Source organism: Leuciscus leuciscus (assembly GCF_965113295.1).
Source record: "Leuciscus leuciscus genome assembly, chromosome: 14".
NCBI classification, from domain to species: Eukaryota; Metazoa; Chordata; class Actinopteri; order Cypriniformes; family Leuciscidae; genus Leuciscus; species Leuciscus leuciscus.
Genome location: NC_138738.1, coordinates 31,726,042 through 31,741,714, shown reverse-complemented (window position 1 = coordinate 31,741,714; position 15,673 = coordinate 31,726,042). Strand labels below are relative to the sequence as shown.

The window sequence follows — 15,673 nt, the reverse complement described above, 5'->3', positions numbered from 1 at the left end:
GACATTTCTACAGCAGAAGTTTGCGCTCCACCAGATGCTCAACTAACTACTAACATAAACAAAATGCGTGCAGATGGACTAAACCATTTGGGGCATTAGCAAAGGGTGGGACCAATCAGTCACTCAACCAAGTTATTCAGCCAATACACCAATTTTAGATTTCATCTGACATCCATTAGGAAATTTAATTAGGAAATGAAAATATCCGGGTAAAATAAAATATATTTCAGACTTTTCAAGGGCCCTCTCTCCCCTTGGGGCCCTGGTAATCAGAACTGGTTTTACCCCCAGTCCGATGCCCCTGCCTATAAACCTCGTGTGCAAAATCAAGAAATGGGAACAAAAAACACTTTACACTTTTTAAATAATTGAACACGTGTTGTCAAAGGCTTTTTTTATGGTCAGACACTTGCATGCGTCATTATATTATTAACATTTTACCAAAATCAAGTTCAAATGGGGTAACGAGGATTTTGACCAGCGAACATCGGACATAGGCCTAACGTTACGAGTTTTGTTCGTCATTAGAATAGCTATGCTATGTATGTGGGTGCTCAGTTTTTTTCTGTTAGGCTGTTTTAAGACATTACTTGTGAGTCGACAAATGCTAGACTAAGAAACTATCCTCCACATTATCTTGAGTATAGAAAACCCCGTACTTACTCAAACAATCAGTTTTTCGTTTACCTTTGCATTGTAAGCAAGCAGAGACGTCCGTGCGGCACAGAAGCAGGGCGGAGTTTTGAGGTTTTGACCGACAGTTTGAGGATCCAATGGAGTTACGAGGTTTAGTCTCAAGCTCTTGTTCATACTTTTCATTGGTTAATTATTTGCAAAACCCACAGACAGGCGTAAAGGTTGACCAATAGTAATTATGGAAAAAAACGATGTGTCAAAGTGTTTTACGATTAGAGTAAAATAACAACAATAAATTATTTGTCATTGTAATTGGAGACAACTACTACAGACACGCGAAATATTTGTGCATTGTGACAACTTGCATAAAACAGTCCTCATTACTGAAAAAGTCCAGACAAAATTAATGCGTAAAACTGGCTTCATTACTTACATACAGAAAAAAGCGCTTCTCATTGGTTTACTCAGTCTTCCTTTCATTATTAACCATTTTATATGCATCATGTGCTTGCAAAGCAAAAAAAAAAATGGTTTATTACTAAGAGGTGCAACAGAGGGTTAAAATTGAAAGCACACATTAAATTTAGTACAAATACAATGAATAACTTTAGAAGAGCTAACATTACTCCTAGTATTTTAATAGAAATGACACACAAATCTCAATTTAGATTAAAATATTTATTGATTTTTATAGAAACACCGTCCATAAAAAAGGCAATATAAAACATTTTACAAAACATGTCCAACCAAGTGCATTTAAACAGTGACATCCATTAAAATAAAATAAAAATCACAAATTCAAGTGCAAAGTCTTAAATGCTTTCTGTGGACAACATGTAAAAAAAAGAATATAAACTGAACATTTACAGACCAATCAAAATTGTTAACAAAAAAAAAGTGAAAAAATAACTAAATAGCACTGGTTGCAAAACAATAATAATAACACGTTATTGGTGATATTGTTTTAGCTAAAATGGAAATGTATGACAACAACAACACAAAGACAGCAATTAAAAGCCATTTATGAATGTAAAAAAAAAAAAAATACAACTAATTTAAACACAGACTGGCACAAGTGATCAGATTTCTTCATTCATCGGTCAGATTTTCTGGCATATGGAAGCATTGGTGGTGAACCTATAAAAATGAATAAAATAAAAACATGATTAGAAATGACATCAGCACTGCATATGCCTAACCTGCCAACCGCAACACAATGGAGTATTCGTGCAGACAAACAGGCATGCACACCTCTGTGAAACAAGAATATCCAGAACGTGACTGATCACACAAGAAGGTGAATTTGTCTTTGAACTCCTGTGACTGGGTAATATGGAAATCAGGCCAGACCGTCACTCACCTAAAGGCCACATGGACCCCGGTGCCAAACAACTCAAATACAGCCAGGTTCTATTTTCTAGAAACCACTTCTGCCGAAAGCTCATGGTATCGGGGAGGCTATGCCTCCTGTCCGCTCTGGGGACTGTAAGATGGTAAGGTCAGAAGTCACAAATGGCCATTATTTCATTAAACGTTTTGGATCCTTTCACCATCAGTGTTAATAGGGATCATAGTAAAACAAAAAAACGAACCGTCTTGTGTAATCAGTTTCAAAAACAAGGTCTAAGTTTGTTTATATGTCAATTCCACTACCATTTGAATGCAAGACCACAATTATAGAGTGACATGCTTCAGTTGTCCAGTAGAGGTCAGTGCAATTTTTTCTTCTGAAATATTCCGGGTTCATTCAGACAATAAATACATAATTCAAAATATATACTACTGTTTAAAAGCTTGCAGTCAGTAAGTTTTTTATTTGTTTTATTTTATTTTATTTTTTACAGCATTTAAAATTGACTTACAAAAGATTTCCATTTCAAATAAATGCTATTTTTTTATTTATTCTGTTCATCAAAAAACCATAAAAAACGAACGGTTTCCACAATAATATTAAGCAGTACAGCTGTTTTCAACATTAGTAATAAATGTTTCTTGAGCAGCAAATCAGCATATTAGAGTGATTTCTGAAGGATCATGTGACACTGAAGGCTGGAGTAATGATGCTGACAATTCAGCTTCGCCATCACAGGAATAAGTCACATTTCAAAATATTAAAACAGAAAAAAGCTATTTTAAATTGTAATCGTTCACAATATTTACAGTTTTTCCTATTTTTGATCAAATAAATGCTGCCTTGGTAAACATAAGATACTTTTCAAATACATTTAAAAAAAAAAAATCTTACCAACCCCAAACTTTTAAACGATAATGCACTTTTGAAAATGTATAGACTTTTGTCAATGTGCCTTTTTTTTTTTTTTTATGTACAGAAAATTGTTTGCTATGGTAATCAACATGATTCCACAAGTGCTTTTGAATGAACTTATTAGTTGCAATTTTCTTACAGCAGTTAAGATTGAGATGGTGACAGTATTGTTTCCACTGGCCTCATCCTACCTGGATGACTGGCTCCCAGACGCTGCTGGACAGTCTCCAGATGTTGAATATACTCTGTGAGGGAACGTTCCTGATCTTGGGAAGAGCTGAAGGAGCGTTCAGCTGGTCCCGGCACAGAACTTGTGTACATTCTTGGAGTAAGAGAATAGGAGAGGAGTTAAGTTACTAAAACTATTTGCTTATTAGAAGGAAAAACAATCTACAATTTACAACATCTGAAGTTGTGAATGAAACGGATTAGAGTATGTTTTACAAGAAAATACTGTTTCATTCTTTCTACTTCAAATTTTCGTATTCAATTCAAAGTTATGTGCCGTTTCTTTGTAAATATTTGTGAAATTTACCAGCAATATCTGAGTGAAAATTGTTTCTACACCGATTTTTCTTTCAGTGTAGATCAACACTATTGTGTGTAGTAAGAAACGTCACCTATTATTCAGCCTGAAGGGTGATTTGATTGGTGGGACTAGAGGCGAGACCACACCCCTTTGAGCGAAGGCAAGATCACGGGTGGGTGGAGAGTTGAACGCAACTCCAGTCTGCTGCGGCCTCAGCACTTCAGTCCTCAGAGCAGGAGCTAAGAGAGAAGGAAAGACGGCACACGAATGACTAATGATTTAAGTTACCAAATCAAGCCTTTTAAATACTCCAGCTGAATAAGTGAATCATGTTACTGCTAACCTGTGCTTGGTCCTGTTCCGTTAACGGTGGCACTGCCTGAGATTTTCTTTGTAGCTCTTTGCCATTTCCTGGTCAGGAACTTCAGTCTAAAAAAGTGGTAAGAAAATAAGTAAATCACCAATTCATAGTTTTCAGTCACGTGACTAGCACAGAGGCCTGCAGAGAAAAACATACACACAACTGCCAATTTTTCATCTGTTTCAAGCCACAAATATTTAATCACCTCTCAAAACAAAAACAAAAAAGTTTTGCCACACTTGTGATCCATATACAGCTCCTGCTCAAGTATTTCAATCACTAAAAACACCAGAACATTCTAAAACGCTTAAAGGGACAGTTCACCCAAAAATGAAAATTCTGTCATTAATTACTCACCCTCATGTCGTTCCAAACTCGTAAGACTTTCGTTCATCTTTGGAACACAAATTGAAATATTTTTAATGAAATCTTAGAGCTTTCTGTCCTTACATTGACAGTCTACACAACGCTTCAAAAAGTTCATTGAGAGATTGTATCACTAATCCATATGAATTGAGCAGTTTAGTCCAAATTTTCTAAAGAGACATGATCGCTTTATACAATGAACAGATTGAATAGCTTTTATTGAAATGTAAACATTGATCAGCGAACAAACACAAGCTCAACCGAACCTGGTTAACGCGTGAGAACAAACCTCTTGTGGAAGCTCAAACGTGCTACGCAACACGAGAATAAACCTCATTGGTTCTTCTGGAAGGTCAAACGTGCTGCGTAACAAGAATGAACCTCATTGGTTCCCGCAGGACAAGCGAACATCCTTGAGCTTCTGTTTACCACAACTGATGTGTGAGTCGATGAATGTTTATAATGTGAATAAAAGCCTAAAATAAATCTGTTAATCATATAAAGTGATTGTGAGTCTTCAGAAAATTTGAACTAAACAGTTCAATTTATATGGATTATTTTTTACAATCTCTTTATGAACTTTTTGAAGCGTCAAAGTGGTAGTTGCTTATACTGTCAATGGAGGGACCGAAATCTCTCACATTTCATTAGAAATATCTTCATTTGTGTTCCGAAGATGAATGAAAGCATTCTTCATGGTTTGAAACCACATGAGGTAAATTATGACAATGTAAATTTTTGGGTGAACTAACGCTTTAACGTGAAAAACATAACAGTTTTATTAAAAGATCAAATTGAGTATACACCTTATTGATGTTACATACCACATACAGATGAACGCAACACACTAAATGGTTAAGCATTTTCTTTATAATGGTTTTCTTTGGAAAAACCGTTAACAAGAGGAAATGCATTTATATTCTGGGCTCATCTGCTTGCCTGTACACAATGATGCATCATCAATAAGGTGTATACTGAATTTGCTCTTTTAATATAACTGTCTTACAACATAAATACTCAGTAAAAACATTGTAAAAATAACTGGTGGGCAATGGAGGAAAGCCTTGTTTTGAAGGATTAAGAAACGGAACTATAATTTTCCTGAGTCATAAACTTAAAGCACAATTTAAACTTTTAAAGTCACAGAGAAATGGTAACAGCATCAGATTTTGTTCCCATATTTTGATATGCATCCAAGTAAAACGTAGGGTAGGGAAGTAAGGAAGCTTGGTTCTATCCATCCATCGGTTGTTGGGATTTTGAAATCTACAGATGAACATTAACTTGCAGGTTCAAATGGACTAAATGATTGGAGAAGTTCTGCATGTCAGAACTTTGTTTTCAGTTTATTTTCACCATAAGGTCCAGCAATGACATGCTGATTAAACACCGTTCACATGCATTTAGCAAATAGATGGGGTGAATTTTCACCCAAGCATTTTCCAAACATCATACTAACCCTGCCAGACACATAGTTGGGAATCCATGATGGCATTTTCTTTTTTACCTTGAGATAGCGATGACTACTCTGACAGACGTTCTGAAGCGGTTTAGAGGTCTGGAGACCTGCGATTGGCTTAACGTTGGCTGTGCGCCCATACGAGCTATGAGCGCAAGCGTAGCCTGCTCGCACTCCTGAAACCCTCCCAGTAGCAGCAGCAGATAGCGCTTCTGATACACCAGCGACTTCCTGTAACTCTCTGCTCGCAGGTATCTCTCATAGAGCCGCTGCACCTACAGGAACAAGTTCATTAAGCAAGCAGTTCAAACGGTTTAGAATCATATTTATAAAATAAAAATAAAGTCAGCTTTAATTTCTTGAAACATTAATTAATTGACATTTATTCAATTAATGGCCTAAGCTTTTTCATTAAAATATACTGGTAAAGTAACATGTGGGATGTTTTTATTCAAAGTAGAGATAGGTCTACGACTTCATAGGGACAGATAGTATGCTGTGATTTACCTTGTTGTTTGAGAGATCATTGATGGGTCTGTTCTCATTGCTAGCTGTGACTCTTGACAGTTCAGCTTCTGCTTTTCGTAACGCAGTCAGAAGAGTCGCTTTTTCCTTCTGCCAGGCCAGTTTCTCCGATGACACGCACTGCTCTGCAACAGGAGACTTCACCTGACCGGACAGACAGAAATGCACACACAACCATCACAACTAAAATCAAAACATTTACATCCTAAACATGAACACATACACATTCCCTCAGAGATGCAGATGTGTGACCCCATAGAAATGATGAACTGCAGTTTTCTGCCATTTTCAACCATTACACACTCTCATGCAAACATTTTGTAATTGATTGCATTGTGTTTTGCTTGCTGTTTGAAACAGTCCACCGTTTTTAATAAATCAAATCAAGTTTTATTTATAAAGCAACCATGGTTGGCCAAAGTGCTGTACAGAAAAGTAAGAGAAAAACAAAAACAAAACACAAACTAAGAGCAAGAAATTGAAAAATTACGGTAGATTAAAAGCACAAGAGAAAAAAAAATGCGTTTTCAGCAAATAAAAAAAACAAAAACAAAGATTACCTGCTGGTGACTCAAGCTTTGCAGGTCTCTCTCCAGACAGGATATCGTGTGTTTGAGGGAGATCTTCTCCTCACTCAGAGCAGCGAGACACTCAGAGAACTCAGAGTTCTCCTTCAGCAAACGCTCCATTAGAGAGGGAGTAAATGAGGTAGAGTCCTATGGAACACCGGATCAAATACATTGTTATGCTTGCTTACACAAACACAAACAACTGTCACAAAGTTCACACAAAGAAAAAAAAACAATGAATGAAACCAACATAGGTTGAACTGAAATAATAATTATCGAAAATAATCGCTTTTGAAATCATTTAGCTGCCATCACATGAAGTAAAAAAAAAACAGCTGTGTGACTGTTCAGGGAAACCCCTATAGATGGCAGATCATGCACGTGAGTTCAGCGGAGGGAGAGAAACGCACTGCGAACACAACAGCATAAGGCACAAGTGAGTAATCACTACATCACTTCACAGGAAGTTTAGAGGAAAATTTTCCCACCTGTCATTCACATCACTATAGTACTGTAGGTCTGACTAAAATAAAACACGGTGGTAATGATGTTAAGGCTCAGCCGTCATTGAGTCCCAGGTATTATTTATGCAGTTGTTTACGGGTATAAAGTAAGCAAAACATGACAGTTACAGTCATGATTCTGGTTAAATAAGATAAGACATTTAATATATCCAAATTATATTTATCATTCAGTCTAGCACTTTCATATATGACAATTTATATGATTAATACATTTATATTAGCCTATAAATACACATGGATGTATTATATACACGGGTATACACTCACCTAAAGGATTATTAGGAACACCATACTAATACTGTGTTTGACCCCCTTTCGCCTTCAGAACTGCCTTAATTCTACGTGGCATTGATTCAACAAGGTGATGAAAGCATTCTTTCGAAATGTTGGCCCATATTGATAGGATAGCATCTTGCAGTTGATGGAGATTTGTGGGATGCACATCCAGGGCACGAAGCTCCCGTTCCACCACATCCCAAAGATGCTCTATTGGGTTGAGATCTGGTGACTGTGGGGGCCATTTTAGTACAGTGAACTCATTGTCATGTTCAAGAAACCAATTTGAAAGGATTCGAGCTTTGTGACATGGTGCATTATCCTGCTGGAAGTAGCCATCAGAGGATGGGTACATGGTGGTCATAAAGGGATGGACATGGTCAGAAACAATGCTCAGGTAGGCCGTGGCATTTAAACGATGCCCAATTGGCACTAAGGGGCCTAAAGTGTGCCAAGAAAACATCCCCCACACCATTACACCACCACCACCACCAGCCTGCACAGTGGTAACAAGGCATGATGGATCCATGTTCTCATTCTGTTTACGCCAAATTCTGACTCTACCATCTGAATGTCTCAACAGAAATCGAGACTCATCAGACCAGGCAACATTTTTCCAGTCTTCAACTATCCAATTTTGGTGAGCTCGTGCAAATTGTAGCCTCTTTTTCCTATTTGTAGTGGAGATGAGTGGTACCCGGTGGGGTCTTCTGCTGTTGTAGCCCATCCGCCTCAAGGTTGTGCGTGTTGTGGCTTCACAAATGCTTTGCTGCATACCTCGGTCGTAAAGAGTGGTTATTTCAGTCAAAGTTGCTCTTCTATCAGCTTGAATCAGTCGGCCCATTCTCCTCTGACCTCTAGCATCAACAAGGCATTTTCGCCCACAGGAGGACTGCCGCATACTGGATGTTTTTCCCTTTTCACACCATTCTTTGTAAACCCTAGAAATGGTTGTGCGTGAAAATCCCAGTAACTGAGCAGATTGTGAAATACTCAGACCGGCCCGTCTGGCACCAACAACCATGCCACGCTCAAAATTGCTTAAATCACCTTTCTTACCCATTCTGACATTCAGTTTGGAGTTCAGGAGATTGTCTTGACCAGGACCACACCCCTAAATGCATTGAAGCAACTGCCATGTGATTGGTTGATTAGATAATTGCATTAATGAGAAATTGAACAGGTGTTCCTAATAATCCTTTAGGTGAGTGTATGTCCACAGTCTCTATATCATACTCTTTCTATTGTCTGGTACCCAGGGTTTTTCTGCAACACCTACTGTCAAGAGAGTGAATTCACACATCCATTCAACCCGTCTGATATTTTTCCTCCCGCATTGGTTTTAACTGACAAAATCACATGCGAAAATCTGAATTTGTGCCGAACATCTGTGTTGGTTTCGTACTAACACAGTACCACAAATCTATTTTTCCTTATTTTAAAATGTCATACAACTCATAAATGCCATACACTTTCATCTGAGTGAAAGCCTGTGAGAATCAGTATTTTTGGGTTAGGTTTGGGTTTAAAATCTGACAGTACAGGTCTGACACACTGTCGCACGGGTTCTTATTCTTCATTCCTAAATTTGGTATGGGTATTGTTACCTGAGAGATGTTTGCGAGTGTGTTCTGGGTGAAGGTCAGGCCATTGGAGTGCGTGTCTCTCTGCAGGCGTTCTGATGTGAGCTGTTTCTCTTCCTGCTCCAGGTCAGCAAGCGTCTGCTGCAGCTGCCTCAATCTCTGCTGATCCTTCTGACGCAACAACTCCAACTCCATCTGAGAGAATAAAAAAAAGAATTTAGCACACTGAAGTTATGCTCACGTACATATCAAATAAGGTTGAGGTAAAAAAAAAATTAAAAAAAATCGAATTTCATTTTGATGATCTGATATTGATTCCTATTTTTTTTTTTCATGTGCGTTTTTTTAGATAATGTGTGAACAAATCTCAGTAGTAGCATGCCTCCCATCCAAGCTTTATGCCTTGTTACTTCTGATATGAAAAAGTCACAGCATTTATTATTTGAATTTCATAATAAAATTGGCAGAACTTGAAAGCTGTTCTGGCACTCTTTAATGTGGCTTGACAGATCATTGTAGTGCATGAATGAACATCAGATAGAGAAAATATATTTTCCAATGGCGCTCAGGATATGTTGCGCTTACTTTTACTTTAACACCAAATCCTCAGCCATTGTCTTGTCAGTCATTCTCAGTCTCGTAATTGAAATCTGACTCCTGCTGCCAATATTTAATAATATTTGCGTTGTCATTTGCGGTGCGTGTGCGGGTCCAATAGCCAAAACTATTTTGACTCAATATGACTCCATTTGTATTTTGAATAAAAGTTGTATTTTTCATGCTGCTAAGAGGACCAACGGCCACGTATAGGCTGCACGGCATAGTATCAGGAGAGACAACCACATTTAAATGCAGAGTGAAATATCCCTGATATTATTATTTGGCTATATGTTCTTTTAATTTATGGAGACCTCTAAGCATCTGTATAGTCTTAGACAATTCAAAAATAGCCTATATGGGCAGATTGTTCACATATAGGCAAAGGTTCTGTATCATTTACACAATGGATGCATGTTCTCATCCTTTTTTTCTTTTAATAATGTTGGGCTGCGTTCTCTGTGTTCTTTTTCTTAAATGCATCAACTGAGAATGCCTAATGTTGGTTTGATGTTACATGAGAAAAAAAATTATAATAATTGTCAACCTGATGTAGTTGATTAATGCGGGTGCAGTTCGGGTTGCGGCCTTTATGTCAAAAAGGTTGGGTACGGAATTAAATTAGTGTTGGGTGTTCTGTTAAGTACTGCGGGTATAAATGATAAATATCAAGAATTAATCACCAGTTTCTCGTTGGTGCGTTCCTGTCGCCGTTCCTTTTCCACCTGCTCCTGTTTCTCCTGTCTCCTCTTCCTCTCCATCTCCTCCTCCCTCACTCTCTCCCTCTCTTTCACCACTCTCATCTTTTCCTTCATCCCATCCAGCTCCACTTGTAAGTGAGTGGCTCTCTCTCGCTCTGCCTCTAGAGTGCGCCCGACCTCCGTCTTCTGAGTCTGCAGGCCCTCCAGAGCAGCACGGAGCCTCCTCACTTCCTCCTGCTCCTGGTGTGCCTTCCGCTCGGCCTCCCCCGCTTGCCTGCGCTTTCCTTCCAGGACCTGCCCTTGCAAACGTTCCAACATGGCTGCCAGGTCTTCTCCCTGACGCCTCTCGTGTTCTAGTTGTGCCCGTAGGTCCTGAATGAACTGTCTGTCGTGGGCACTGGCCGCTTCCTGTCTGCGGGCTTCCTCCTCTAAACGCTGTGCGTGTTCCTGGGCCTGGCGAGAGAGTGAATCCGAGAGCTCCGCCGATCGAGAGCGTTCCTCCTCCAAGCGGGAAAGTACAAGTTCAGTGCGCTCTCGCTCCTGGGCTATTAGGGCCTCACAGCGAGACTGCTCGATCTGGAGCTCAGAGCGCAGGTTACTGCATGTGATGCTCTCCTGGTTCAGAGCGGAGTTAAGCCGACTGACATGTGATGCTTGCTCGTTCAAAGCCTGGTGCAAAGACTGTTTTAAATAAATACAAAAAAACGCATAAGGGCAAATTATCAATTTTAACTGCCATTTATACACATTTAACCACGGCAATGATACACGTCATCAAATAGTAATTTGGTTAGTCACTGCATCAAACAAAACCTCAAAACATCATCCTCAATATCACCATATAATTCACAAAGTTAAATTAATAATGAATTATATAACTACGATACATTTATACATACGCTATACTCAAGCAATTTAATATATACTATATAGCAAATCTCAGATGAGTGATACAGTATATAGCTCTTTATATAAAATATCCATCTTTGAGAGAGTATACTATATACGGATAAAGTAAAATATACCATATACTCTAGTAAATCTCAACTGCTTGATAGTTTATATCATCGTAAAATATATTAAATATAATCTGCTAAAGGCAACTAAGGTATGAAGATATTAAAATATTATTAACATTAGCATGAATTTCTGTAAAGCTGCTTTGAAACCATGTGTACTGTGAAATACTCAGAAAATAATCAGGCTTTTAGCAATGATTACTATTATTTAAATAATTGTTATTGAGATTTATTCACTGAGATGAATTAAAGCCCCACCAAAAGAAGGTTAGTACATCAAAAATGTGGATTACCTCCTGAGTTTGGTGGTTTTGCTCAATTGTTTGTTGACTGTTGAGTCTCTGCTGTTGAAGGTCCTCTTGCAGTTCCTGAACTCTGGCCTGCTCTTTCTCCACTGCCTGTAGACAGGCCTGATGCTCAGCCTCATCATTTTCCAGCTTCAGCCTTAAGGCAAATATAAAAAATAAAAGGTTTACAGCATAAGACTTAAGTGATCATTAATTTTCAAAGGGGTCCATGCACAAGTTTGCCGTACCTGAGCTTGTGAATTTGGCTCTTTAATTCCTCTTGAATTTTGTATGCTGACTGAAGCTGAAGTCTAGTCTCCTCTAGCTCCACCTTCAACACTGACACAGCCTTTAGCTCTGCCTCTAACTGTCTCTGCTGCTCCAGTCCTCTACTCTTTTCAGCCTCAAGAGTGGAGTGCAGATCATTTGACAGTGTCTGTTCCTTTTGCAGCCGCAGCTGAAGCTCTTCAACTAAACAGTGCACAAAGTTAAAATCTACATTGGTGACCAATTTTGTTGTTTTTTCCACTTTGACCATAGATGACACTGAAATATTTACCATCTCTATGCAGCTGATGTTGTGTTTCCGTGCCCTGTTCTTTTGCGGAGTGCAGTGAATCCTGCAGTTGTCGCAGCTGTTCTTGACTCTGCTGGCTGCTTGCATGCAGGTTACGCACCTCAGCCAATAGACTGTGACGGTCTGCGTTGAACAGCTGCTCTAAAGATCTCCACTGCTGCTCCTCCTGAAAGAGAAACGGTTAATGAATAACAAAAGCACTTGAATTCACTTGACCCATGTCAAGATATAGATGAGAGAACATGAATGGTGTGGAAACAGCATCACATGCTGGGCTGCTCAGCACCTGCTTCTGAAACAGTTTCTTCAACTGGTCCAGCAAAGGGGTGAGGTCCATCTGAGTGCTGGATGTCATGAAAGCCTGAAGCTGAGAGTGAAGCCACTCGCGTTCACTGTCAAACACACTGCGGACCGCATGCAACAGCTCGCGCCTCCAGTCCACGTCCCCACTGTCAGTCTTCATGTGTACACACACAAACACAAAAATTAAAATATAACACACATGCTGATGCAGACCATAACTCTAGACTGTGAACTCTAGATCTGCTAATTGTGTTTCCATGTTGTCTTTACCCCTACAAAGTCTAATCAACATGATCAAAACTTTACTGAAAAATCTTTTATGCCTTTATTCATCTGACTGAGTTTATTTTTTTAGCCAAGTAAAAGGGCTTTTAGTATAATTCTAAACCTGTCCACCTTCAGGTCAGGATACACATCTTTTTACTGAGAAATCTTTACAGATTTATATAAAGTAAACATAAGAATGCATTTTATATTGTTAGTAATATTTCAAGATGAACACTTACTGGACTGAAGCAACCTAGGTGTACTTTATACATATTTTTTTTCTTTTTTCTTTTAGAAAAATCATGTTAAAATCTGAGTATCAAATATTGAAAATCCGGCTTTTGAGGAATTTTTATTTGTACATCTCTCATTGTTATTAAAAAAGTATTAAAAAGAGCTTTTGAATAAACCACGCAACTCCATTGGCTCAAACTGTCGGCGAAACCTCATAACACCACCCGACTCTATCGTGAATGAAGTGCCGCACGCAGTTTGGAGATAGATCGCAGTTTGTTTGCAATGTAAAGGTAAATAAATAACTGATGTTTGAATGAGTACAGCATTTTATTTACTCAAGAAACATTATGGCTATAAAGGCTAATGTTTTTTCTGTTTCTGATGAGTGGAGAAGAGTCTTAGTCTGGTATTTGCAGTCTAGTTGTAGACAATATATGGTTTAAAATACCCTGTGCATAGCGCTTTATCTTTTATATGTTGATCTTTTGGCCAAATGTATTCAACAAGAAAAACTGAGCACCTATATAGCTACAATAAACTTTATAACCTGTAAGATAACCTGCAAGCTGATGAAAATGTAATGTAATGCACTTATTGCCTCAGATGCATTAGAACGGGCGCATCTGTCATTCACTGGTCAAAAACCTTGTAACTCCATTTGATCTTGATCTTCATCAAATGTTGATATTATAAATGACATGTGCAAGTGTCTGGTCATATACAAAGCCACAATACCAACTTTGACAAAATATGAGGTTTCCACCCAACAGCGACAATCTGTAAATCTGTTGTTTTATCATCATCAACAGCATCATATAGCTACATATATGACCTTAAGTTCCAACCTGACTTAAACTCAGGTTTCACCTTAAAGCAAGAACTACTTTTAATGTAATATCCAGTTTTAATATGCCATTTAAAACAATGCATGTTTGTGCAATTTTGTTATTTTAGTGCTTATTGCTGTATTGTGGGATGTTTTACTTATTAAAACTGTGCCGTAGCCAGAAAAAGGTTGGGAAACACTGATCTAACCAGCAACGAATAGATGGAACCAAGTCCAAACCCTACACTTTTTTTTTTTTTTTTCTAGGCTGTTTCACTTGGACGTGGCACAATACTATCACTAATTCCGTTTCATCACGACTTTAAGGATCTATCAGGTAAGCAATGCACAGATGAGCCTCACCTTGGGTTCCCTGTCAGCCATCCTGCAGAGCAGCTCTCTGAGCGATAGGATGGTCTCCTGTAAGGCCCGTCTCTCCCTCTGCCAGGAGGGGGGTGGAGCAGGCTCAGAATCTGGCCGAGACTGGCCAGATGGAGCAGGGCGATGGGACAAAGACAGGATTCTGCAGCTTTCCTGGTAGACACGTTTCAACATAGCCTATGGTACAGACACAAATATAAATCACCAATTCATTTCTTGATGTATGAGTGAGGGCAGCATTGTGAGGACCGTTTACCTGTAACTCAGGTGTGAGGGCATCATGGCTTTCATTCATGCTGCCTGCAGCGCTATCTGTGTTTTGAGCAGGTGACATTCCTCTGCAGCGCAGATACTCCACAAAATGAGCATCTAAACGCTCTGTATTCTCCAACTCGAGCTTCAGCATGGCCTCTAATTCTGAGCTCACGTCTGCACACACACACACACAAATACACTTCAGATAACTAACAGGATTTAAAAAAAAGTAACCTATTAAACAAACAGTCTCTCTTTCACAAACTCATGCATAGACAACTCACTGCTGCCGTATCCATCGCTGACCCACTCCGGCACAGACTCGGGAGAGGTGGAGCCAAGTGGAGACCGAGATAGCGTTACATCCGAATTGTCCGATTCATGAACCTTAAAAAATAGCCCCATTATGACACCAATCGCTTGCCAAACATGATGTCAACTGAGAGAACAAATAGCATATGTAGCACCAACTCCAACTACTGACATTTGTTTAGGACACTTTCTACAATTACAAAAATCATAGGGAGCCAAAGTGTGAGAATTTTCAGACCTGTTCGAAAAACGAATAAAATTCACCTAGCAAGAAAAGTGTGTGGTTTCACACCCATGAAGTGACATTTTATTGTAAGAAAACTTAACATTGAAATGGCAAATGTTGTTTTCAGGCATTAAGGTTGGGCTATGAATCAATATTTTTAAATCAAACAAAGAAAGAAAAGAAAGAAAGAAGGTTCATGATACAGACCCTAAAATGTCTTCACTATAAAACCGCAAAATAAAACTTTGAAGTTTTGAGAACTTGGAGAAATTAGAAAAACAGAGAAATAACAACAACAATCAAAACAATATTTATTAAAATATTTAATTTATTACTATTTATTACACTTCATCTGTTTTGATATATACTGTATACAAGCACTTTATTTATAAATTAATTATTTTTATGTGATTACATTTTAAAAGACTGGTGAAATTGGTAAAGATTTATGAATTCATTTAATTCATTTCTGATGATAAGTTTATATTAAAATCAAAAACCAGAAAATGTAATGGGGTCCTAAATTAAAAAGGTAGGCTACCTTATTCTTTGGAGTTGGCTTGTAAACAAGTTGTTTGCACATGTTTGTCA

At 38.4% G+C, this 15,673-nt stretch overlaps 1 protein-coding gene across 6 annotated transcripts in view; it reads right to left on the bottom strand.

The window, feature by feature from the left end:
* Nucleotides 1–1,299: 1,299 nt before the first annotated feature.
* Nucleotides 1,300–15,673, bottom strand: part of pcnt (pericentrin) — a 57,485-nt gene continuing 43,111 nt past the window's right edge. For 5 of the 6 annotated variants that reach the window (XM_082190251.1, XM_082190254.1, XM_082190256.1 and 2 more), the window contains 16 exons: nt 14,829–14,931; nt 14,546–14,718; nt 14,272–14,466; nt 12,562–12,732; nt 12,258–12,441; nt 11,947–12,169; nt 11,705–11,855; nt 10,375–11,073; nt 9,119–9,289; nt 6,703–6,858; nt 6,125–6,286; nt 5,666–5,892; nt 3,775–3,860; nt 3,523–3,670; nt 3,042–3,224; nt 1,300–1,773 (listed from right to left, as the gene is read on the bottom strand). In XM_082190251.1, coding sequence (XP_082046377.1) covers nt 3,047–3,224; nt 3,523–3,670; nt 3,775–3,860; nt 5,666–5,892; nt 6,125–6,286; nt 6,703–6,858; nt 9,119–9,289; nt 10,375–11,073; nt 11,705–11,855; nt 11,947–12,169; nt 12,258–12,441; nt 12,562–12,732; nt 14,272–14,466; nt 14,546–14,718; nt 14,829–14,931 — 3,027 coding nt within the window. In that variant the 3' untranslated portion in view covers nt 1,300–1,773; nt 3,042–3,046. The remainder of the gene's footprint in view (nt 1,774–3,041; nt 3,225–3,522; nt 3,671–3,774; nt 3,861–5,665; nt 5,893–6,124; nt 6,287–6,702; nt 6,859–9,118; nt 9,290–10,374; nt 11,074–11,704; nt 11,856–11,946; nt 12,170–12,257; nt 12,442–12,561; nt 12,733–14,271; nt 14,467–14,545; nt 14,719–14,828; nt 14,932–15,673) is intronic. The other variant, XM_082190252.1, reaches the window with a different exon arrangement.